At 41.2% G+C, this 24,686-nt stretch overlaps 1 protein-coding gene across 4 annotated transcripts in view; it reads left to right on the forward strand.

The window, feature by feature from the left end:
- CALD1 (caldesmon 1) overlaps positions 1-24,686 on the forward strand; it is a 196,246-nt gene that overhangs the window by 139,963 nt on the left and 31,597 nt on the right. For all 4 annotated transcript variants that reach the window (XM_072874135.1, XM_072874111.1, XM_072874126.1 and 1 more), the window contains one exon: positions 23,475-23,621. In XM_072874135.1, the coding sequence (XP_072730236.1) occupies positions 23,475-23,621 (147 nt within the window). The remainder of the gene's footprint in view (positions 1-23,474; positions 23,622-24,686) is intronic.

A 24,686-nucleotide genomic window follows, 5' to 3' on the forward strand; every position in this document is an offset into this window, starting at 1 on the left:
TTTATTTGGGTCCTGTGTTGTTGTTTTGTTTGTCTGCTTTATATGTTGAGGGGTGGGAAACAGGACACTACTATATTTCTAAAATACTGTGATTTATATCAAGGTTTTGTTTAAAATTTGGGAGAGGTTTTGAAAAGCAACTGGGATTTCTGGGTGCCTGTTTTTGGAGTTTCCAGCATGAAATCCTGTACTCTTGGAAGGAGAGGGAGCTCAGGGATTTCTGAAACTCAGCCCCTCAAAGAAGTCCCTTCCAAGAATTTGAAATCCTTCATCGTGATTTCAGAAATTGGGCAATAAATAATAATTTAACTAAGAGCGTGTCAAATGGGTTTGTTTTGTGTTGGTCCGTGGTGGAATACAGCCACAAGCTGCAGCAGCCAGCCCTCCTGTACTGCTGTACGGGAATGGGGAGCAGCTGTGGCGGAGCACCAGTTTCTCTGCAACCAGCACGACAGGAAAGCAAGGGAGGGGAAAGGGCAAAGTGGATGAGGTTTGGGCACTTTAGTGCTGATATAACTGGTGGAAACCTTGACTCTTGATACCTACTGTGGGGAGCTGGCCCTGAGTGCAGTGACCCAGGTGCAAGCCTCTGAGGTCACCTTCGGATCCCTTCACTAGTTTGCATTCGGGCTGGTTTAGGTAGATGTCAGGGTCTGGCTGTTTTGCTTAAAAAACTAGAAATCGTTAGATATCTTTGCTGAGAGAGATTCTCCTCCACTCCCCTTTGGGCGAGAGAGGGAACCAGCAGTGCGCTAACTTTACGCCTGGCATATCTCTGAAGCATTGGATGAGTGCTGGGAGGAATGCCCTAGCTTGCGTACGATGTAGCACCTGCAATTATGTTATGTGAAGTGAGTTCACTGTAGACAGTGAAATTATATCTCAGTGAAAACAATTCAGTCCCTTTCTCTTGAAGCATGATTAGCTACTATACTGTTGGTTTCCTGTGTCTTGGGAGATTTGTATCCTGTAGCAGCTTCTAAACAAGAACAGACACACCTTGGCAACCAGACGGGTTTTCTTTTGTCAAGACTCACAGTAGCATATTTGGGGAAGAAAAGCAAAGCTCTCTTTGGCGAGGGCTTTTAAGAAAATCAAATGTGTGGCCAAAATTTGGAAACTGATTTATTCCCTTTTAACAAACATCTCCATGACCTTAGGCCAAAAGCGGGGAAGACACCTTTAGCATTACCCACAAAGGCTTCTTCAAAGCATTGCTCAGTGAAATACATGATGAAATACTGCCCTACCCAGGCTGAGGCATAACGTAATCATTCCAAGTGCTCATGTCTTCTCAGGAGATTGCAATGGAAAAGAAAAGGAGTATTAAACTCCTTATAAGTTAACTCTTGGAGACTCTCCAGGGAAAAGGAGGCGGCTGTTATTGCACTGTTTTGAATGAGGTACAATGTGATTTTTAACTTCTTGCAAATGTCCTCTAATGGCCCCTTTATATGATCATTTCAGCTGCATCGTTTAAAGATACTCTCTACGCTCTCAGTGTACTTGTAGTATTTGTAGAAAATTTTGTAATTGCTAAATAGCTGGATATAATCCTGTTAGCGTTTGATACACTACAAATTAAAAGCAGAAGCTCTCATCGTAGCCAAGAAATCATTCCGGTTGGCCTGAAAATATAAAGACTGCTTAGTAAATGTATAGGGATTGAATTGGCTCACTTTGCTGGACACTAAAATAAGTGTTTACTGTGCAAGTTTCTAAGGAAAGCAGAAGACTTCCTTGCCAACCGGTAGAATGTTTTCTTCCAGCAAATTATGACTTAGGTTCAAACTTCACAGATTGTTCACGGGCAGTTTGGTTGTTGGAAGTTCATCCTTTCACAGCATTTTCAGGTTGGTTCTTCATATTGTAGGTTATCTTTTCTCTTTCTTGGCTGGATGTTCAAGACAGATAATCGGCTAGTTTTGTTAAGAGAAGAGAAGGGTGGAAGAGGACACTTCCACAGACAGCAGCAGTGTTGGTGGCACTATGTTATCTGGCTAATTCTGCTCCAAAAATTGATGCTGTTCATTTTCATTTGAAGCCATCTCTTTTCTTCCTTCTGTTTTTTTCTGTTGGCCATGCTTTTCATTCCTGTTCTCCAGTGGGCAATGGCCTGAATCCTTAATTTGTAAAAGCCTTTTTACATTACTGAGGTAAAATAAGATGGACATAATGTAACTAAAGACCAGATGCACAAAGATGTTAGCCTGTAGCGAGTCTATTTGTCTCCATTTTGAAAGCTAAAAATACCAGTCAGCCTCTGAACATGGCTTTTGTCCAACAGTGACAAGTGTACCATAGGCCAAGAAATAGGCAGTTTTCTTACAATGTCCTGTCCATTTGTGAGCTGCACTGTTTATATCCAGGTTGCATTTCAGTGCCTGATGTCTGGCAATGAAGTCCAAAACACTTGGGATGGTAGGTGAGTGTTTGACGCAAACATATTCATGTGTGGATGGACCCACATATTTATGTTAAACACTGTAATAATAATACTCCGTGTATGTAGAGCATTCTTGACATATTAATTGTCGCCACCTGAATGAAATACATGTGCTTTGGTGTCTGGTTTACACATCAGCAGGGACAGTGGCTATTGAAGACTGAACATCCAGTTCAAGATTTTGTAGCTGATTTAGGAACTTTCGTCATAGTGGGTCAGAAGAAATTTACTGGAAAAGCTGAAGCATTTTTGAGTGAGATTATCCTTAGTGGAAGAAACATTATGGCAGAGAAAAGACAGGTTTATAAGGAAACATCTCTGAGATTTCACAGCCTTCTTGCCTCACTGAAAGATGCTTTTCTTCCTCCAGCATAAGCAAGGCATTGGGTGTTGGGAGCACCAAGCTGGATTAATTTGTGTGGAGTTTGGGGCATCCACCTGAGTTTGAAGTCATGTAACTCTGTGAGAATCAAACTTCTAGGATTTTGTCAGAGAACAAGTGACTCTGGAGAGTTTCATGAAAACCCTGAGCTGAATTCTCCACCCTGTCCAAGCCTTGGTTCAAGCCAGGACTGTGATGAGAGATATCAGACTCAACCTGGTACTGCTCTCTGGGAATCCAAATGCGTGAAATGAGCTGTGAGAATTGTTTCTGATGGAAGGTAAATTTAGCAAAATCAAGAAAAATTGGGAGAGTTCTGGGCAGAGCAGAACTGGTTGGAAGTTCATGTCAGGTTTCTGACATTATCTTTGCCAAAATGAAAACAAAAGGAAATACTTTTTTAAATTAAAATGTCTTTTTTTGACACTTTCTGAGTAAGAAATTACTGAGCTGCATCTTTGCAATATTTTTTTGAAATAAAACATTCTGATCTTTTTTAAAATCTTTTGATTCAAATTGACCTACATTTTAAAGAAAAAAGTTAAAAGAAAAAAACTTAGATGAAGGATTTGCCTTCTTGTTTCAGGCTGAATTAAAATAAAACAGCCCTGAACATTTTCCATATCACTTCACCCTGACAAGGGTTTTTTCTTCTGCTTCAGCAAAACTAGAAAATTCATTGTTAGTGCAGATCTTAAATCCAGATAGCTCCTCCACAGCCACGCTGTTGGCATAGGTGTTCTACCAGTGTGGGGTGGGGGTGGCAGAACTTCATCCTGCTTCTTCATACCCCTGCCTTTCCCTTTCCTGCCAAACCTGCAGTCCCAGGCCTCCCCATCCACCCTGTTCCCAATTCAGAGTAAAGCAAGAAGGTTCAAAAGAACCAGGGAAATTCTCTGGTGATTATTTTAGGCCCTCTATGTTCTTTTGTCCATATATATACATATATATGCATATATGTCCATATAATGCAGATGTAGTAAAGTAGATAATCTAAAACCATACGTTTAAAAATCCAACCAAGCAAAACACTTCCATCAATCGTTGAAATAACTGAAACGTGGAGACGTAACTGACTTTGTAACTTTTCACTCCTTTCACATTTTATTTTGTTAAAGAAAACATTAAAAAAACCCTTTCTTTGCACTATTTTCATGTACTGACATTTGATTTATGTTTTGAGCTGTGTAAGCACTTAAGTGTAGTAAAAAAGTCTCCTTGACTTCAGTAAGGCCGCTTACATGTATAAGTAGCTGCAGGGCCAAGTTTATAATTATATATCTGTATAATGTTAGCCTTCATACATTTATCCATTCCAATTTTAATTCCCCATTTCATAAAATCTATGATCAAATTTTGGAGCCCGAACTAAGCTGATGTCGTCCCTTTTAATTTAGGACTCAGCCCTTTTATTCTCCTCCTGTGTTTTATTTTTATTAGTTGCTTTCTTTTTGTGCTGATGTGCAGCACATATTGTTAAAGCCACTTATTAGAGCCAGAATTTTACAGCATGGAGACTGTCCTAATAAGGGAAAAAAACCTAGTCCTTTATTGGTGAGGTAAGAGAAATCAGGCAGCGGATAATTTTTTTGCTGATTGAGAAGGATAAGGTGCGGTTTGGCAGGTATTGCATTGGTTTGGCATTTGCTGACATGGTTCCTCTTTTCTGCAGTTCAAATCCTTTGCAGAGTAGACAGTCAGGGAGGGCTTCCCCTGCACCCTCCTTTGCCTTTCCCTCCCCTCCTCCTTCTCTTTTTCACCAGTGTTCAGCGTTGCTGTGAAATCTCCCTCTGACACACAAACTGGATGCGGTAATGAGAAGTTTTTGCAAGTCTAACAGTGCCATACTGTAATCACCTTTTTAGGGAACAGCGGGCACGTTGGAACACAGTTTTCCATGTGGGTTGTTCTACATCCAAAGCATTTAAACAGTTTGTGAAGTTGTCAGAAAAATCACACTTTAGTCCAAGGAATTATGATCCAATTTCTCTCTTCTCAAAAATCTGTCATTGTAGGAAAGTACTAACTACAAGGTTTAGTTGATGCTTTTAAATTGCTCAGCTGTTTTTCTTTCAAATTGCTTTGAAGGCTCATACTGAATTCCAGAGATGAGTAACACATCCCAGGCTTAAATACAGGCTTCAGATCTGAAGTCAATAGAGTTCCTTGGGTTTTAAACTGAGTTATGATGAGCAAAGTTTCAAGCAAGGGCAGAAGCTGGTATCTAAATTCTTTCCTTCCCCAGTCTCTGTTTGTCTCTTGGTAACTGAAATATCAAGCCATTTATTTGCTCTGCTTAAATTCACTCTGTGCTGCACCAGGAGACCAAAAGTGATGTAAAGTGGCTGCCCTCTTCCCACCCAGTGCCCTGGTGCAGTTCTTTGACTGTAGGAGGAATAACGGTTAACCTAATCGCTACATACCCAGTTTTCTCTGTCACTTGCTCATTTATTTTCTTCTGACTATGGTAAGTTTGATTGTGTCACTTGTGAAGCAAATTTTTCCTCTTCGCCCCCCCATCATAGTAATTCTAGAGTACATATCCTGTTATTGTTGAGGTTAGCTTACTGTAGGCAAAGGACGTGAAAGATAAACTTGGATGATAATAAAGCAGAAAAGAAAAATAAACAGCATTAGTATCAGGGTTTGGATGTACCAGTTCACATTAAACAAAACATACAGATGCACCATTAGGAGTAGGCTACTCCCAAAAGCTTGCTGCACAACCAATTTTTGCGGTTTGGTTGTGTGGGGGTTTTTTTATTTGATGCCTATTTGTATTCAGATCCTTCTTCCTCAAAGTCAGAATCTCTCTTGAAGATCAGGGACTTGGCTAACTTTGTTGTTGTCTTTTCTTTAATTTCCATCTACCACTTTTTCATATACCTTGACTAAGCAACAGTGAGAAATATTCAGATTCTCATGAGCAGGAGTGACTCCAGCAGAAACTGGCACGCCAACCGGGGAGGATTAACTCTGTGCAAGCAGTTTTGATTCTGAACTCTGAATGTTTTCAGATCACTTTCAATCTGCTTTATACTTCTGCTTAGGAGGATCTGGTCCTGCTGTGGGTCCTCCAGGTAAAGGTTGCTGTATTTCAGAAGAAAAAAAGACGATTCTGGTTCCAGACAGCATAAAACCTTATTCAGAAAATATCTCCTAACTGGCGTGCTGTGCATTTCAAAAATTTGAGAAAGCAGCCCCTGTGGAAGCAGTCCATGTGCACTTGTTTTCCTTCCCCCGATACTCTAAAAAATGTGGAGGCCTGTCCTAGAGGTGTGTCCTTGAGACCAATGCACTTGTCGCTACAGGATGTGAGATTTTGGCTTCTGTTCAGTTTGTTGTGGCCAAATTGCCTGCAGATTTTTTAACCATAAAAATATATCACATGTTTCTGAACAGGAGATTTTTGGCTTGCCAAATTCCATCTGCAATACGTTCAGTACTGGAGTTGCTTCAGTGTAATTACAGAAGTACCTTCTAGCATCATAACTGTTGCTGTCCTGGCACGATTCTTACTACAGGTTTTTGTTGTTTGTTTTTTTGTTTTTTAGGGGGTTTTTTTGGGTTGGTGTTTTTTTTTTTTTTTTTTTTTTTTTTTTTTCTCCTTTTTTCCTTCAGTGGAGTTTGTAACTCAGCAGTAGGATCAGGGGATGGCTGAGCCTCACAAGGCTCAATACGCTGTAGGTTTCAGCATCCACAAATGACATGGACCGTCATCACACACTGACGTGGCTATGGTGGAACCTTTATAGTCTCTTTGTTCGTTTTCATGTTGTTCCTGGCTTTGCAGCTCCCGTGAGCTACAGTGGCCTCTCCTTTGCCATGTGCTTCCTTTCCCTCTTTCTTTTGTTCTTCCCTTTCAGCTCTCTCTTGCTACTGTGTTACAGGGTATTTTGCAAAGCCCGAATGAAATGTATTCCAACCATACCGTATTCTCTTGCATACTAATTTCTTCAGAAGTAGCCTCCCATTTTTAAACTAGTGTTGAATAACAGCCTTGTGTATTTTGCATAACACCCATCTTTGCTCTGTGAAGCAGGAGATTTTTAGGATTGAGCTTATCCCACAGGAGGGAAATCACTGGCATGGATTCTGGGTGTGTACGATGTTGTGCATCTTGGCCTTAGTCATCTGCCTCCTCCTGGAACAGGAGTGGTCAGACACATCGTGTCAGCAGTTTACTTTCTCAGGATTTGAAAAAGCCCCAAAGCCTAATTATCAGAGGTCACATCTACTTCCAAAGCTAGCTAAACTTTTACTTAGAAAGATTAAGGCTGAGGACTAACTTTCTTCTAGTTCCTCTGTTACATTTGCCATAAAGGCTGTAGCAAAGCAGTTTTGAAGTTCTCTGCAAATGCAGCTTTTCCTCAGGACTTGCCAACATGCTAAAAAGCTCTCTTAACGCTGTAGCAATGCTATCTTGGTATTCCCGCCAGTCCTTATCTATATGGCCTTGAAAGCTTCCCACTGACAGCATGTGCATTAGCGATAATTTGCAGCCCATCCAGTTGAGGACAAATATTCCTGTTTGTGCATATCTGAGAGCTGCATTTGGTCCTTTGTCATTTTGGGATAGCCATGGGGTTAATTTCTTGCTTGATTTCCTGGCTTCTTCTCTCTCTTTCAAACTCACCCAACACCCTGTGGAGTGATCGGGGAGGAGACAAAGACTGGCTTAGTACCTCCCATCCAGTCCTGTGCTTATGGGCCCTGAACTTAGAAAGGTGAATGCTCTTGAACCTACGAAACAGTATTTGTTTCTGCTACATTCTCTGTGTGCTAGTTGTTTCTTGTGCTGTTCCGCCCTGGCAATCATACCCATGTGTTTTCTTTCCCCAAAAAGGATATAATTATGGTTTTCACAAGATTATAGCAAGCAGAGATTTTGCTGTTTAATGCCTAGTGCCTGGCTTTCGGTCCCTTCCAGCACTTCTCAAGATGCATGACATCATTTCGGTGAGAGCCTGAGTCCTGAAAAGGCTGACAGTGTTACAAGGGTAGGCAGTAGGGAGGTTTGGGCTTGGGAGAATTTAAGGCGCAGGGCTCACAGGTGTGGAGGAAGAAGATGGAGACACCCATTAAAATGCCATTAGGTGAGGAGTGACAGGGGCTGCCTGGAATGTGAGAAGAAATTGGAGAAGGAACTGGAAAAGCTTCTGGGGAGCTGAAATAGAGGAGAAAACCATTTGGAAGTTTTCTCTTTAACATAGGAAAGTAGGTAGTGGGGCGCCTTCCCTGGAGCTTCCCAAATATTTGGTAATTTTGTGGGAGTATTTTGAGCAATCTTTGGGCAAGGGTCCAGAAAAACTGTTTGTATATGCTTATAGCTATGCATGACCACTGACAGTTACTTTGTCTCATAGTCATCTTGAGCTGGCAGAAGCACCCATAAATACATCCAAGATCACCTAATTGGCAGAGGATTGCTAGTGTTTGAGTTAAGTTTTATGCCTGTGTTTGTATTAGACCAACTGGTCTTATAATACCTTATTGATGTAGGTAACGCCTGTTGTGCTAGCCTCTGGATCCCCCAAATGGATGATTTTTTTCACTGAACATTCCTGTGCGTTAGTCGGGTGGGAACTGAAGCACAAGGGAGTTTAAGCATGTCATGCAGGAACTTGTAGCAGAGAGGGGCCAAATGAAGCTTTCTAAATCCCATATTTAGCATCTTAACTACCAGCATGTTAGCTTGAGTTAAAAGCAGGCTTAACTTATTTTTCCAATTTGGAGGACTGCTGATCTCCAGACCCTTTTGTTACCTCATAGCTGCTGAAATTTATCTTCTTCAGACAGATGATTACCATATTCTTATTTATTCAGTAATCTCAGTCAATTGAGTTGTGGTAACAGGTTGGGCCACAATCTTTGTGAGCAGGAATTCAAATTCTCTTATGCTTGTCCTAATTCTTTATTGCGCCAAATATTCTGCAATTTACATTGCCAAATCCTTGCTTGCCAAATGTTATATTTTCACAAAAGTATATTAAACACAGATTTGCTATCCAGTGCTTGGTTTTTGGCCCCTCCCAGTGCCTTTCAGGATGCATGACTTAAATTCAGTGAGAACTTTCATAAACGGGTAACTTGAATTGCATCTCCCTTGCAGTGGGCTTAGCATGCATATATGAATAGTTACTATGGATTGCAGGGAAGACGATACTTGGATGAACTGTGGCATGTTTGGATCAAGTCTAAGGTCTGTTCTCTGGTGGTGTTATGTCTAAGGATCCATCTGCTGTGCAAATGCCTTGTTATAGGAGTCTTAGTGGCTTCCTAAGACACTCTTCTGTCTTGCAGTGCAGGTGAGACAGGAAAAATTTTGACTTTGAATCAAGATGAAATCCTGCAAGACCCAGTGTTGGAAGGGTTGCCTGACATTCAGGTCAGTCCCATCTACACTGTGTGACTGAAGAGGATGCAGTGAGAGCCGTGGTGCACAGAAACCTTCCCATGTGATGTCTTCTATAGTTTCTGTAGGACTAAAATCTCTCTGGTGTAGAGCTGTTGTTTCCTCACTCAATCACCTTTTGGGAGTCCTACCTCACCAAGTTGTCTTTCTGCACCTGTTGAAGCTTGAGAAGCAGAAGGATTTGGCAGCAAGCTAACTCCTTGTTTCCCAATGGTAGGGTGAGGACCCTGCACCCCATTTTCCATACTTCCAGACACTTAAGTGTATCTCAGTTCACAACCCAGTGCTTCAAAAAGGCATCAGGCTGTGTTGAGGCATGCTGACCCCTGCGCAAAGCCTGAGGTGCTTTCGCTGTGACATGGCTGCAAGATCCCCTGGGCTAAACTAGCTTTTCGCCCTTCCTTTCCCATTTCTCAGCAGGCACAACTCTTTTTAAAATGTAAACTACTGATTTGGAGGTACCTAGCAACAGAATGCATTACGCAGAGGAGAGGCAGGCTATCACTTGCTTAGAGAGAGCTTAGGGGAGGATGTCTCTTTGTTCAGTATGCCAGCAAAAAAACGTCCCAGGATAATCAATTCTGCCAGTGGCTTTCACACGCTTTCAGGCATAGCGATGGAAGTCAGCACAGTACAGCTGTTAGAGACGGGCCTGGGAGGAAGGAGTCCACGTACCCGCAAAAACTCCCTTTGGAAGTTGCTGGAAAAGTTCCTGGTAGCTTCAACAGGTTTTGAAGCAGGCGTGAAGTAATGCAGCCAAAGCGAGAATCTTATATGCTGCGTGGTTTAGGCTAAAAGAAGTACGTTCGTTTGTGTCTTTGTTTTTCCATTCCATAAACTGGCACTATAGTAGTAATAATACCCACCATGCAGAAGTCAGAAGGGGTTGCAAGAATTAATTAACATTTGTAAAGCACGTTGAGATCTTTTGATGGAAAGAAGTTAGCAAGTGCCAAGTACTAATATAACAACGAGGGGAAAATAGCCATTGGTCCGCATTCACTCCTGGAATGTAGTGGATTATACCTGAAGACTTGGCTTAAATATTTGTGTGTGTGTTTAATGATGAATTTTTCGATTACCTTTTCTTTAAAAAAGTTGGTTGAATCTGTAAAAAGGCTTTGCTTCTTGGTAATGGAAACTTATATTCTCTTGTCTCCTCTCACCTTTGGAATTAGACTCTCTTTCGCCTGCACTTGCAGTCTGTTCCTGTTAGCCGTATCGCTTTCTTGCCACGGCAGCCCTTCACTATCCTCCCCACCTTGTTGCTGACCTCCTCTCACTTTCCTTCTACAACAACTTCTAGAGGAGTGTGTTGGTCACACTCCTCTCTTCTATAGTCCCATCTGCTTTGCTCCTTCACCTTCACTGCCCTCTTTTAGCAGTATGATGAAATGCTGATAAAAGAAAGTATGTGTTGTGTGGCATCAAACCGATGCTTTGTGGACCAGTGCTTTGGTTGCGGTGTGCAGAGGCGAGGAAAATCACAACACGAAGTAATGCTGTGTTCTCCTACAAGAGCACACTCATCGCTGTCTGGAAGCAACCGAGAGCTCATAGGTGCGGCCCAGGTTAGTGCTGCTCGCCCTCTCCTGCAACCCAGGTGCCCATGTGAGAGGAGTGTGAATGTATTTTGCCTGTTGGACAGGCTGAAGCTGGGACAAGGACTGAAAGCTTGGGGCCAGGGTTTGTATCTGATGAATACGAAGCACAGAAGGGGCTGGGGGGACTCTGACCAGTTAGGGCAGAGGATGGCTAGTTGGCAGTGGAAGATTTGCCAAAGAACCAACAGGACCTGATCAGTAACTTGCTGTGAACATACAACTGGCACTACCACTCAGCTCTCTGTGTCCATGCAGAGCTCATCTGTGTGGGGATGCTACAGTATAAAGCATTTTGCAACTGCTACTACAGACTGGTTCCCTATGTGGAACTGCTATTCCAGAATGAAATTGAAATAATAATAATAATAAAAAAAGCACACCATAATAATTGCTGTGATTTGGAAACATGCTGTATATTGCAGAAAAGCCCCTTGCTCTGGCACAGTACCTCCACAGGGCAGTATCTCTGTGTTAGGTGCCTTATGTCTCCAACAGCTGCGTATGTCCCATTGGAAGTCCACAGACTGCGGGCACTTCTAGGGCAAGCAAACTGTTATTTTCTTCCATTTCCTTGTTTTTATCTGGGTATTTTCTGTGAATAACTCATGACTTATAGATAGTTTGTTAGTGAATATTTGAAGTGAGACAGGTTTTTGTTGAACTTCAGAGTTCCATGAAAAGTGGGGTTTTTTACCCTTTTTAAAGAACTGTGGCTTTTAGATTTGTATTTCCAGTGTGATTGATCAGCTCTCATGAACTCCAAGTCAGCTTTCCACAGACTTTCTCCAATAGTTTACACTGAGTTGTTTGGTAGTTTCTTCTCCTGGAATAAGGATTACAGCAGAGCAATGTAAGGGGCACAGGCACATCTAAGGGAAACGTAACTGAAAGGATAAAGCCAGAATATTTTATTGTGTTTGTGCGGGTGTAGTTGCAATGGCTGCATTTCAAACTTCCAGCTGTTTAAATTGCACGGTGCTGTTATACGATGTCCGCAAATCATTGTAACATTAGTGTACTGTTCAAAGTGTTGTACGTGACCTTGCATATCTGTACAGGCCTGTTTTATGGAAGGGTTTTTTACCTTTCATGAAGGTGAAAGACACATCGGGATTAGCTTTCGGACAGATGCATGGAATGTATCTGCCCCTAATCCTGTTAGCAAATGACAGGATCTGCACTCATAATTCCTCCGCTGTCTCACTGAAAATGTCTCCTAATCACCTTGGCTGTTGACAGTAGGTTTCTTAAACACCTGAGAAAGAGACAGATGCTTATCCATGTTAAAAATGAATAGCCACAAATTTCCCTTGAAACCAAATCCACACCTGCATGCGTCGGTGAGTTGTGTGTATGGGGAATCGGTACTAGAAAACTTTGAGACATCTGATTTTCATTAATTTTTTTTTCCCATTCACCATATGTTGTAGCACTGAATGTATTTGTAATGCCGTATCCCCCCTAAAGTGGTTTATTTCAGTTAGCATAAGGCTTCACAGTCCGTTCTGTTTTGGTGCTTGTTCTGCTCTTACATTTCAGATGCTTTCCTGTTTGCAGTATTTATTTCAATATTTAGTCTGTAGCGGTATGTTAAGGCTGTGTCCTCCTCTTGCATATTTTGTGTCGGGAAGAGTGGATGAAAAAAAGATTATTCTGTGATTATCTGGATGATTATCTGGTAAAATTATTTTTCCAGGCTCTCTGTGTGCAAATACATGTCTTGTACTTTGTTCCTGCAACACAGACTGCTGTATTTCTGAAAGGTCTAGCAGACGTCTTCAGAAACCTGTCTGGCTCTGAGTGATAGTCATCTAGTTACAATCTCTAATCCCCTGGGAAATATAGAGGGGTTTTGACACTTCACAGACCCCAGGCTAATGCTAACACCCATACTTTTTATGAATTGAGCAATAAAAATAGTTGGTTCTGACCGTTTGTAGGCATTTCAGATCACATAACATTTCAGGCAAGGCCGAAGGAGTTACTAAGTGATGTGTAGTCTGGGTAATCATGACCCGCTATCTTAGAGTTTCCATTCTGTCAGTCATGGTGGATTTTGGCTTTCCAGGCTGTGGACAGCTGTATGAACCTGGCCCAATTATGGATGTTAACAGCAGAGCCCCATACCCAGTCCTGGTGCTTTCGCACCCCAACAGATCTCTTTCCCTCTTCCCTGTCCTCCGGGTTTTTCTCCATCAACCTTTCTCCATTCCCCATCTCGTGCCCTGCAGGAACCGAAGGCTCCTCATCCATTGCTCCCTTCCCTAGCCAAGTGAGATGTCTTGTTCCAGGCCCCTTCCTGTAGCCCAGTCCCTGTTTGATCCCTGTTTCCACCTTTCTCCTTCCTGCCCCACTGGTTCTCTGTCCCAGTCTTCTTCAAATCCATAATCAATTTCAGTCTCAAATCAGTGACTGATACAGTTATGGAGCCATAGCTGTAGCCTACGTGCTGATCCGCTCTAGGTGCGGCTGTATTTCAGTGATAGATGAAATAACTCCTTTCAAGATGGGTCCAGCACTATAGGTGGGCGTTGTCCCTGACATGAATCAACGTGATGCCGTGAACTTTCTTCCCTTCAGGATTCACCCACAGTAGAGTCCTGGCCCCTGGTTCCTCATTACACCCTGCAAAACCTGACAGGCAAGTGAAGAAAAAGTATGAATGCAAAAGGGGATTCTGCTCATAGAGAATATTTGTCATCTTAGAAAGCCAAAGCCATGTTTCATCTCAAATTTCACATCTTGTTTTGGCAGGGTGGATGTTGAGTTAGGTATATGCTGGAAGTTGATTGTGAGTAGGTTGGGCACAGTGATGGAGGATTAGAGAGTGTGTGACTGAGATTGCTTTTGATGTTAATGAATCCAGAGATTCTGTGAGTTAACTTTTTAAGCATTTGTCTTTACAATGATATTCAGTGGAGCAAGTACAGGTTGAAACTAAAGAAGCTTCCTGCTTATGAGACCTATCCTCATGGTCCTGCATGTCCTTTTAAAATACAGTCCTCTTAAAATTCAGCAATCCTATTAGTCTTTGTGGAGGGAATGAAATGCACGCATCAGTTTAAGAGTCTTTCTATTTCCTAGTGTGCTGCATTAAACAAGCCTTCAAAGCAGGTAACCAGGGTGAAAGTAGAGAAGCAGATGAAACTGAAAGGCCAGAGGCTGGTTTTCCAGGTCAGCGATACATACATAATTTATAATAATTAAGTTCATGCTTTCCTGAAATCATATCTTTGTTCTTGTTTGCTAATTTGGGAGGATGCAGCATACTGTTTTGGAATAAAAAAAATAACACCAGAAATAATATTTTTTTTAAAAAAAAGTTTTAACTTTTTTTTCCTTCAGAAAACATTACCTGCTGCAGTTACAGGGCTAAACCGGACAATGAGCAGAGAAGAGTGAAAGCCAATTCTCCTTCCATCCAGTCTCCTTGCCTTTGTCTCTATAGTGAAACCTTGCTAAAATATCCCTTGTTTCTGTCACTGCTGTAGCTACACCAGGGTGGAGGCAGTTGGTACTCTGAGCACCACATTCTATAAATCTGATTTTAGCTCACCTAGCCGAGGTGAGTTTACAATTGCAGGGCTTGTCTGGAAGTTCTGCTTTATGCCATTGCTGTCCTCAGAATTGAACCATTAGGAAGAAACACTGGGATGTTGTAAAAAGCCTGGCATAAAAAATGTTGAAGTTGCTATTGCACCCTAATCCCAAGTGTAAGAAACCCAAAAGTGCAATTCATCTGGAAAGTACTTACATCAGTCTAACAAATAAGCTGAATCTATTGTATTTTACCCCCCCTTTATTAATTAGTTTACCCCTCTCAAAGTATATCCTCCAGCTACAGGACTAAGACAGACCCTGTTCTGCTTAATCTGCAACTTCGATTGAGTTGCGTTTTGGGAGTCCAAGCTGGAGGAGCGACAGCTTTGTTCAATAATAGCACGCTCTTGCATTTAAAGGGAGGTGGTTACATCAGAAAACTTGGCAAAACCAGACCATTGCTATAGGTATAGGGAAACTGAACAACAGTGATTGGAATCCTCTTGAAATGGATTATAACTATTGTGCTTGGATAAAAGAAAAAACTTCACTTCCTAATGACAACACAATTTCCACTCCAGCCTCTAGTGGAAAAAATATATTGCATGTGATGTGAGTTATTTTTAAATAGAAAGAAGAACTGTTCCTCATATTAATTTCTGAGAAAAAAAATATATTTCATATATGTATGCATATAAACTACATATATATATGTATATAAAAATTGCTGCTGGGTCATGAAAAATGGTCCTGTGCTCTTGTTCGGGTTCCCCCCCATAAGGCTGCAGAGGTCCTTGTGTGCTTTTGCTCCAGATTCCCCACGGTCTGTCTGATGGGTCATCTGTCCCTGCCTACATCTACCTCAGGGTCATAGTTTAATGATATGACCGTGTAGGATGAGAAAATGGCCCAATAACAAAAATCCTCCTCGTGCCTTCCTTCCCTCCCTTGCCTTCATTTAGTGATCTCTGATAGATATCATAGATGATGACATTAATTTTGTATGAATTAAAAAGAAGTTTGGAGGAAATACAGAACTTTGAAGCTTGAGCATGACATGTTGGAGATGTCAGTTTGCCTAAAGGTGCCTGTAAGAAAACGTAGGTTTCATTCCTCAGATCTTTTGCATATTTTCTAGAAAGACCACAATTCTCAATATGCAGAAGAACTTTTTAAAGTTACAAATGCTCTTGTCTGTCATAATTTTTAATTCCTTCTGTCTTGAGTAAATCTCTCAATCATGTCAATTGGAGTTTTATTTGCAATGAAATATAAAAGAGAAGGAGTTAGATCTTAACTTTGTATACATTCAGTAAGCTAGCAATTTGAGGTATGAAAGTGCTTTGAAAGCCATATTGAATACAGGGGCCCAAAAACACAAGAAAGAAAATTTATGATTTGGCTTTGTAGCAATTGTGGATTGTATATTCTGGGGTGAATCCTGTAAGTCCTTACTTATGCCTCAGCTAGGCAAAATACCCATTATTCTCAAGTCATATGCCTGAAATATTACTGGGTAAGGCTGTGGCATAGATTATTTTGGATTTTATATGCAATAAAGCACTAGAAACTGGAGGTGTTGGCAGCAAGCAGAAGGCAATTTGCTGCAGGGTCAACAAATACCACATCAACCACAGTGGTATGCACAGTAATTGGGTTTTGCTCCCACTTTTTTAAGTTTGAAAAAGTAAGCTTGTTTTGTACACTTTTTTGCATATTTGTCATCTGCCAGGGAAAGAGATTTCTGGGTGAATTCCACTAAACTTCAGGGAAAGCAGTGAAAAAGTAATAGTTATCAGCTAGAAGGCACTTGGCCAATTATTGTTTTCTGCCCAGTTACTTTTTTTTTTTTTTCCTTTTCATGTGAAACTTCTAAATTAAAACAGGTTAAATATACTGTACTGCTCACTGACAGGTCAATGTCAAGTCTATTGTGGATGAAGTAAAACTGCAGAGCATTACAGACTTCACATATTGAGAGAATTACATGCTTTTCCCTGGGACATTTCCAACAAGCTCTTTTATCTAAATATAATATATGTCAGAGGCATATTTGACATTGTTTCAGTAGCTGAAGGTTTTTACCCTTCACGTTAGCGGCCCTGCATGCGATTTATGCTGAGGTACTCAGAGGCGATTTACCAGAGTTATTTGAATGTGGTTGGAGAATCTGCTTGCATTTCATATTATGAAACAGATCATCAGTTTTCAGCCATGAGGAAAAAAAAAAATAGGCGCATGCATGAGTCATTCCGCCTTTGTGCAGAATGATGCAGTGATATTACAGACTCACTCTAACTATGAGGCCTGGGTTTCAGGGCTTGAATCTAAAACCAAAGCAACAGTGTTGTTATGAGCAGAAAACTGCAAGAAATGAGACAAGGCATTGGAAATCCTGGTCACCCGTGCAACTGAAACTTGCATTTTCAACCAGAAACCAGTAATTTGGGAAGCCAGGATCTGTCCTAGAGGCTTCAGTGCCATCTTCGGCAATGAAATAAAATCTCTGGCTACTTTTGGCATGAATTACTTGGTAGTCACCAAGTATTTTTGTTGTCAATATGGAGTAATTTTCCCTTGTGGTTATTGGCTTGCATGTCACTTTTTATACTTCATTCTTCCATGTGGATTGCTTGCACCTTAGTTTTTTAGAATCAAACTGTTAAAGGGGTGAGTGTACCTATTCTTTCCTTACCTGTGAAAAAACCTAAATGTAAAAACATCAAAAGGAAAGAAACCATAAAGAAGAATGTACACAAGCTGGACCTCTCAGAAGACCTTTTCTGTCCCATACTTATCTGTTTTGTCATGCAAACAAAATAACAATCTCACAGCCAGATCCTTAACCAATGTAAATAATCTGAAGATTTTACTTAGCTGAAACAAAAAATTAGTTGTTAAAATACACATTATTTTATCTTTTAGGTATTTTGTATCGAGGTTTAAAGTAGGAGAAAGGCTTCTAAAGGTATAGTAGGAAATTAAGGATGCCAGATCTGACAGAAAGAACGTTCTTCTGCTAACCCATTGAATAAGTGGTTATCCAGCAGAAAAATAATAATCCTTCAACTCTTTGGAACTATGAAAAATAAGAAAGGATATTATAAACACACAGTATGAAAATGATGTAAATGAGAAGAGAATACATTAAAAGGTGTGTCAGTCCCTTTATTTTTCCCAGAGAACTATGTGGATATCTGGGTAATTTGCCTGCTCAGGAGTATAGGCTGCGTAGCTCCAGAGAATGTGTGGGGGAAAAGAATAAAAATATTTGAGACAGAGATAAATTATGAGCAGAATGAGAAGGCATGTACCTTCTGTAAATGGAAGACTGTAGTGTTTAAGTCCAGCAGGTGCCGCCATATAATCTAGTCTAACTTTCCATACATAAGGGATAACAGAATTTCACCAAGTTGTGTCTATAATAGCCCAATAATTGGTATTTTGCTATAGTATAACTTCCAAAAAGGCATCCATCTTAATGTGGAGATGCAAGAGATGGATGTTGCATCATTTCTTGTATATTTAATAATCCTCACTGTTAAAAACATGTGCTTCATTTCCAGTTTTAATTTCTCTGGGTTTAATTTCCAGCCATTGGTTAATTTTATCCACTTGTCTCTCCTACATTCAATGTGAAAAAATGGCGCATGTCAAATTGAGAAATATGTGAAAAATATGGGTGTTAATAACAGCATTCATGCACAACATTGGACTGAGAACTGTGGTGGTATGTCTGCATGTCTCCAGCATAATCCCCTGTTTTCACTCACTACATCTTTTTGAAACATGAGCATTTTGGATTGAAATTCTGCTTGTTCCCTCATAAAAATGACTCTTCTTGAGCGGGTTTGAGCAGAATGCTGGCAGCTTTTGTTGAATTATGGAGGAATGATTAGAAGAAACAGTTTTCCCCGCAACTGCCCCCCACCATTCACCACATTTTTAGATATGACTTGAACGAAATACAGCTGACATTTGACACGCAAAGCTTGACAGAGGCATAATCCTCTGGAAGCAATTGCATTTGTTATGTTTTTTTGAGGTGAAGATTGATCAGTTGTTTATAGCCACGTTTTGAAGCGTGCTTATCATAACACAAATTATATGAACAATAAAAAAATGGAAAACATATGCAATCATGAATAAAAGGGGACTGAATATCAACAGTGACACAAAGAGCACTCCCCAGTAGGTATTATAACAGAGTCCATCTTCACCCCACCCATCCTTTCAGGAAGAACCTGGGTAAATAGAAAGGCTTTCTAAGAGCACAGAAGGCCAGCTTCTATAGACCGAGTCTGGTAGTGGAATTTATCATCAAGGACGTTTTGCTGATGTTCTCCATCTGCCATTAATTTGGAGATACACAAGTCAACAGATGTCACTTTAGCTGCTGTGGTGTTAGGTAATGAAGGGTGAAGGTCTTAGAGGTAGGTTAGATTGCAAGTGGAGGTACAGCAGTTTGATATAGGATGAATGATCTCATTTCTTGGGGTGGACCACAGAGAAAATCAATCTGTAATAGATGTAAAGGCTTCTAGATAACAAAGTTGTGTGGGAAAGAGCTTGCTCAATAGGTACAATTGCATCTAATTGAGGTGCATGTTGGGAGGGCAGTGCTACGAATGCAAGGTGTCTTTGCAGGCAGGAGAAAGGGAAGACAAACTGGCATTTGAGTGAATCATGAGCGAAAAGAAGAGGCAGATCTGGGCTGCCTGTTTAAGTTAAAAATCTAGTCTTAAAGGCTTTTGTTCTGTTTGGAATTTTTTCATGTATTTCTGACACCCTTGAGGTGGAGTCAAAGCTCAGATCCACAGCTGCTCTTTCTCCCTGCCCCCTCTAGAATGGAGTAGTGTGATCCAGCTTAAAAATGAAAAAGAATTTAGATTATTTTAGCTTATGACTCACTGAGGGCAGGTAGTGCTGTGAATTATTAAGTTTCTCTTTAATCAGAATACACACTGTTTAGAACAGGGAACAGATCTTCCCCTATCTTTATAAAATGCCTACTGTAGCAAGCCCCTGAGCTTGATCAGGAAATTTCAGTGCTGTCATAATTCAGACAATAAATAATAATGTAGTAGTACTGGGCAAGAAAGTCTAAAACCAAGGTGCCTCAGATAATGTTTGAACTGATTTGTGGTTTCAAGTGGAAACCAGTTGAAGCTGGATTGTATAAAATGGTTTCAGCCCCATAATCATCCTAGCTATTACCAAGTTTCTTACTGGGTTATAACTTTATTTAAATTTAGTGCTTGACATAAAATAGAGAGGGTGCTGAATCTCTCTGAAGCAGTTCTGAGGCAGATGGCCTCATTGCCTATATTCCTAATCCAGCAGAGTTATTTTCCACTCTAGGCTGTAGAGTCCCGCCATTCAGTCTGAGGTTTTAGACTTACTCAAATAATCAGGAGATTTGTTGTTGACTTCAGCAGGTTTGAGATTTCAGTCCTGGAGATATAAATCTGTCCTACTCACTCAACAGGGCAGAACGTCTGTTGTTACTTGTTATCCCTACCTAGCGTGGTGGGAAACGTCCTCTCACATAGATGAGATGCTCAGTCTCCTGTACTTGAATTGTGCTGCGTGGGAAGTATGATAGACTCAGCACTAATGCTTTACTAGAAAAACTTACCAATAATACACAGAGGTTACACTGCTTTTTCTCATGTCAGAAACATAGAGAAGGTAACAGGAGAAGCAGCCAACACTCTGCTACTTTTTTTCTTTTAGTTGACATTTAGACCAAAAGCATGTTACCTTTGGTAGCAAGGTGTAGGATGGTTTCCAAGTCATCATCTTTTCACCTGAATATTTAATAAGAGGTGTCGCATATCAGAAGGCTTGGCATACCTCTTTGAGATCACGCTGTGCCATGCTCTCATTGCCTGAGATAGCTGGAACAGCTAACTGTAGAGAGAGACTTGCCTGCAAAGACTTTGAACAGTTACATGGAAGGTGACAAATGGATATAAGGTTAGTTTAATTTAGTTGTGGGGTGTGTATGCATGCTGGGCAGCAAGGCTGTTCTCCAAGGGTGGAGAAACAACACAGGCCAGCGTGGATCATCAGATTTCCATCTGTCTGATATACAGAGCTGAAATCTTGGAGTCACACTTTTTATTATTTGTTTACTCTTGGTCTAAAGAATGTCAAAAGATGTAGGCAAGTGGAAGATAAGCTCGGAAGAGCTCCCAGATTGATTTTGTTTGTGACTGTTAGCTGGGAAGAGCTGTAACAGTGGGAGAGTGAGGGTCAGTCTTCCCACTCCCAGTGGAGGGTGCATGAATTCATGTGTCTGCCTGTGGTTTACTTTCTATCTGAAATTTGTTTGACACCCTAGGCAGCAGAGGAGGAGGAGGCTACTTAGATAACTAAGGAAAAGAGAGTGATGTGCCAGCTGAGTTACAGTGAACAAACTCAGTGCATGAGTATTGAGAGAATGGCGAGATGAACGCTGTAGTCAGAAGAGCGTATTTTTCATGGGCAAAAATGGCATTTGTCTAACTTGCACCATCTTTCCTATGACTGAATTTCTCATGGAAAGTCAATGATAGTTAGAGTGACTATGTTGAATCGTTTCATAAATGATGCTGCTGTCAGTTTGCTCACGACATGGTCATTAGCCCATTAATTAATATAGCCAACCTGAGCCTGCATTTTCAGCCTACTTTACTTTCGGTCTGTGGTGGCTACTTAGGTCCACTCCAGCAAACCTTGTATTTCCGAGGCAAGCAAAATAGCCTGTAGAAGTACAGTCTGGGAAGTAGTGTTAACATAACTGTAAAGAAAATAAGACACAGATCTATAAAATACTGCTATTAGTTGTTGATATGACTATTTCCAGGTTACTGGGGATGTTTCATACATCCGTGCTGGTGGACAGAATTGAATACTTAAGGTGATCCTTATGGGTGGAGCCCATATCTGGTGTACTTGCTCGCTGTAGGAAAACACTGTGATATGCAGTGAGGCAGTGGATATACTTAAAAGGATACTGAGAGAGATTGTCAGCTTTCTTAACAGATGATCTATGTGATAAGCGTCCAAGGACAGGAAATACATATCTGTTTTCATTTGGCTTATTTAATGGGTACCATTTGGTGGGAGTTTTTTGCTTAGGGTATTTTTTTCTTTCCTTTTTCTAGTTTTCTGAGCAACTACTGTTTTTAAAAAGGCATTTTAAAGAAGCTTTTAAAAGCAGTTGTTCTCCTTGCTGTGTAGGAGTGTTCTGTGTGGGTACAGAGAGTAGGATAAACTACTTCATCCTCCTGTGGTCTCACTGCAAAGACAAACCCTGAGCCATAGGCACTGGGAATCAACTCAGTCATGGCCATTATCCAGCTGCCACAGACTTAAGAGCAGCATGCCCTCTCCGGTGCCCTTACATTTGGAGTTCAGAGCTAAAAAGATCATAGGCTTCTTGCAGCCAGAACATCTTACTAACAAGAGGGCTTTCTGTGGTCAGTTCGCTAATGCAGTTTTATTCCAGAGAGAGTCTCTTTGTTCTGCAAATTAAAGACCCCATTGGTTTATTATTGTATTTGTATGCTTTCTGTTCTGGACCTAAATGAAATGTTGATCCCCCTTTAAATTGCTTATAAATGACAGGAAGTGTTTTTTCTTGCTTTCCTTGCATCACCTCTAGTGCTTTTAATTAATCTCCTTCCTTTTTTCCTCTTCCCCCTACTGTGATCCTTCCTGGCTGTGCTGCTCATGGTTTTCACCTTCTTTGAGAGGATCTGTTTCTACAAAGAAAAGGTTGCAAGCTCTTGAAGTGGAGCATGAAAGTAGCATATCAAATCCTTCATGCACTGAGGCCAAGAAAAGTTGCATGGGATGAAAATGCTGTTCCAGGTCTGGCAAGTGGCTCAGCCATGTTGGGATTTTAACTTCCATTTTTAATTTTTGAAGGAAAATTGGGATAATTAAAATCTCTGCTGAACCTATACTTTCATCCTTCTTTCAGAAAAGGAGAAAAGCAGTACCAGAACAAGGCGATAGGAGAGGCTGGGACCCTAAGAGTGAAATTCATTACTAAATCAAAATGTTTTAGTTGCTTTTAATGTTAAAATAGTCCTTGAAATGCAAGTTTAACTGTGCTTGTTTTCACTCAGTGCAGAGCTCTTTTTTCTCTATGTGCATTGCTGTACAGCTAACTTAAATGGGTGACTACATAAGGAAGGGTGACTTCTTAACCATCATGTATCAGACCATTGCTGGAAGCAAAGTAAATGAATGTCCTGACTGGGTCTGGCACATGTTAGCTTCCTATTTCACTTTCCCTGCACAAAAAGATAACAGGAATGCAGGCCTTTCCTTTTATCTCACACAGTAATAATGCACCTCAGCAAAGATTTGAATGGGCTGCAGGATTATTAGGATTGTAATGTCTTGCTTTCCTTTTCAAGTAGGATGAAACTAAATGTAATAATCTGTTGGGTTAGGTGAACACAATGGGTTCTCAGCCATAGGCTTTCATCACAGCAGCGATCTTGTATGATTTGGCCTGGTAGGGCTCCAGGCTCACAAAAATTTTGTAGGTGTCAGATGTCTGGCACTCAGAACCAAGCACTGAGAGCTGTTGTCATACTTGTGTCTCCCTGCCTTCTAGTCTTTCAATTTTAGGTTACTATCACCATTTTAAGCATGTTATATTTAGAGGAGGCTAATGAAAAGCTGCTTGGCTAAGTCCAGTTTCAGTGACATGGGCTTGAGCAATAGTCTCCTCAAACACTGCTGTGTGCATTCTGGCAGGATCATGGTGCAGTCTAGCAGGATGTTTGCTCAACTACAGAGATGGGCTTTTATGGTCTTGGTATTTTCTAGGAGCAAACTGACAGTGTGGTGTGGCTGCTGCCTTCACTATGACTATTTTGTCAAGTTCATTTCTGAAAAAGAAAACAAAACCAAGCTTTGAAACTATGCATCTCAACTTGACAGCTTATTTTCTAAACAGCATATGGAGCAGCCACTGCAGCCATGCTTACTGTGCTCTGATGAGCTGCTTTTTGTAATTTTTCAGTCACAGTGTCCTATATGCTACAGCCCCTTGTTTTCCATATCCCTAATGCTCTGTTGCAGGCTGTCCTACCAGAGAAACGATGACGACGAGGAAGAAGCCGCCAGAGAACGTCGCCGACGGGCTCGACAGGAGAGGCTGCGGCAAAAGGAAGAAGGAGATCTATCAGGAGAAGTAACGGAGAAATCAGAAGTTAATGCCCAAAACAGGTAAACGTCTGATGTTATTTACTGACAAGTCAACGAGTAGAGAAGTATCTTGAAGAGGTCTGTCTTGCTACTTAAATATTAAGCAGCAGATTTGGCCATCCTTGCTCTGAAGAGGACCTAACACTGTGAGGAGTGCCACTGGCTGCGTCTACACAATGGGGTGGGAGCATCACTGAAGCTGGGCTTGAAGCCATGCTCATAACCCATTCCCACAGTGTCCTCAGGTCTGTTTATGGGGTAACTCAGCTGGGGCTCATGGAAGGAAGTACCTCTGATGCATCCTGCTGTCAGAGTCCCTCAGGCATGACTACCTCTGGCCTCACAAACCTCCACATCTTTTGTCCTGCTTATAGGGGCCATGGTGTCATGGGGCCAAGGCACATGGGACTGGTGGGCACCCAGGCCTCAAACTGCAGCTGAAACATGCCTGGCAAGGTGCTGGGTGTGAGTGCTAGACCTCACCCCTCATCTGGCATTGACAGGGTCATACAGCTGTAAACAGCAGAAAAGCTTATGGAGTGAGATGCCACTTGTCACAAGCTGAGTGGGCAGAGCTGGCCTTCCATTCTGCCCATCATTTATTCAGTTTCACATATTCACAAATAATATATCCAGATTTCCAGTAGCCATAACACAATTGATAGAAAAGACCAGAAATAAACATTGTGATATCAAGCTAATAGATACTGAGCACAAGTAGCGTTCTATTAAAGACAAGGAAAATGGATATAGATAGGAAAACAGCAACATTTCTGATTGTAGATTATAATCTTTTTCCACAATAGAGGGGAAAAAAGCTAGAAAGAGGGAAGAAACCTGCACACAGGAGATTTAAACACTTGGATTTTGAAGGAGTCAGAAAACCTCCAGGGACTGAGTGCGAGATCCAGTCCTGATACCTATAGGTGTTGAATAGCATGTCTTAAATTAGGTGCTCTGCTCACTCCATTTTCTAGCAGATTTTTGTCCCTGTACAGACAGTTACAACCTCACTGCACCCTTAATTGCTAGGGTATCCCATTAGGGACTGTGTCTGTGGGTGTTGTTGCTGAACAGGAGTAGCTT

Source organism: Ciconia boyciana, chromosome 1, assembly GCF_034638445.1.
Source record: "Ciconia boyciana chromosome 1, ASM3463844v1, whole genome shotgun sequence".
In the NCBI taxonomy this organism is placed as follows: Eukaryota; Metazoa; Chordata; class Aves; order Ciconiiformes; family Ciconiidae; genus Ciconia; species Ciconia boyciana.